At 26.5% G+C, this 1,142-nt stretch overlaps 1 protein-coding gene across 1 annotated transcript; it reads left to right on the top strand.

Annotated features, from left to right (window-relative positions):
* Positions 1-209: 209 nt before the first annotated feature.
* LOC100568909 (modular serine protease-like) lies at positions 210-918 on the top strand. The gene is made up of 3 exons (XM_003248917.2): positions 210-394; positions 455-588; positions 660-918. The coding sequence occupies exons 1-3, from the start codon at positions 349-351 to the stop codon at positions 837-839; spliced, it is 360 nt and encodes a 119-aa protein (XP_003248965.2). The 5' UTR covers positions 210-348; the 3' UTR covers positions 840-918.
* Positions 919-1,142: the final 224 nt, after the last annotated feature.

Below are 1,142 nucleotides of genomic sequence, written 5' to 3'. Positions count from 1 at the left end.
TAAACATGAGTCTCTAATTTATATAATATATATGTTAGTCATTTACATAACTTTTACTGTATTCAAATGGTTTTGTTTGTATTATAAATGATAAAATTAGGGAGGAAAAATAATTGTTTGGTTAGGCATATTCGTTTTGTGTACAACTGTCCATAAATATGTTTATACCATAGATACTTATTAATAATAACCATATAATTATATTTATATTAAAATCTTATTTCAGATTGTGGTAGAGTATATGTCGAAAACCAAGTATTGATCGACAATGGTGATAGAGCACTTGTTGGAACGGCTCCTTGGAATGTTGGAATATATCAGTTAAATAAAATAAATTATAATTATGATATGATATGTGGAGGATCAATTATTTCTCCAAATTTAGTCATTTCTGGTAAAACCTTTGTACAATGTATTTAAAAATGAATGGAAACTAAATAAATATAATTTTCAGCGGCTCATTGTTTTTGGCAAAAAGCTGTGTTATCTAAGAATATATCAGTAACGGATGGTCTATACAAAATTGCTGTTGGAAAATATGATAGAAATATTACAATAATTGACAATGAATTTACTCAAATAATAAATGTAAGTTATTAATAATTCAAATGTTTAAAAATAATTGGTATGATATGATATAAATTAAAACAATTTTACAGGTGGAAATGATTCACCTGAAAGAAGGTTATTATGGACGTACTGGGTTCCATGCTGAAGATATAGCTATCATAGTGTTACAAAACAAAGTTTCTTTTAGTAATGGTGTTTCACCTGTTTGTATCGATTGGAACGGTAAATACAATGTAGTCAATGGAAATCAAGGAAAGGTTTGTTTGTAATATTATTTTAAAAAATAAAATCGTGATTTAATTAAAGTTAATTACTGTATCTATCTATCGATAATTTTCAATTTGTATGTAAGAGCAAAGACCATAGGATTATATTCTAAAGTATATGTATAAAATGTATTATTGGCATATTACATTACATAACTAAAAGTTATGTTTGAGTGGATACCGCTCTGCTGTAGGTAAAAAGTGAGTTACTGCAATGGGTGATGTGAAATAAATTTAGTCATATAATATTGTTGTATTTGAAAAACAATTCTAGGCGGAAACAGTCTATGAGTCAGCATAATTTTA

Source organism: Acyrthosiphon pisum, unplaced genomic scaffold (genome assembly GCF_005508785.2).
Source record: "Acyrthosiphon pisum isolate AL4f unplaced genomic scaffold, pea_aphid_22Mar2018_4r6ur Scaffold_16080;HRSCAF=16739, whole genome shotgun sequence".
NCBI classification, from domain to species: Eukaryota; Metazoa; Arthropoda; class Insecta; order Hemiptera; family Aphididae; genus Acyrthosiphon; species Acyrthosiphon pisum.
This window is presented reverse-complemented; position numbering and strand designations above follow the sequence as displayed.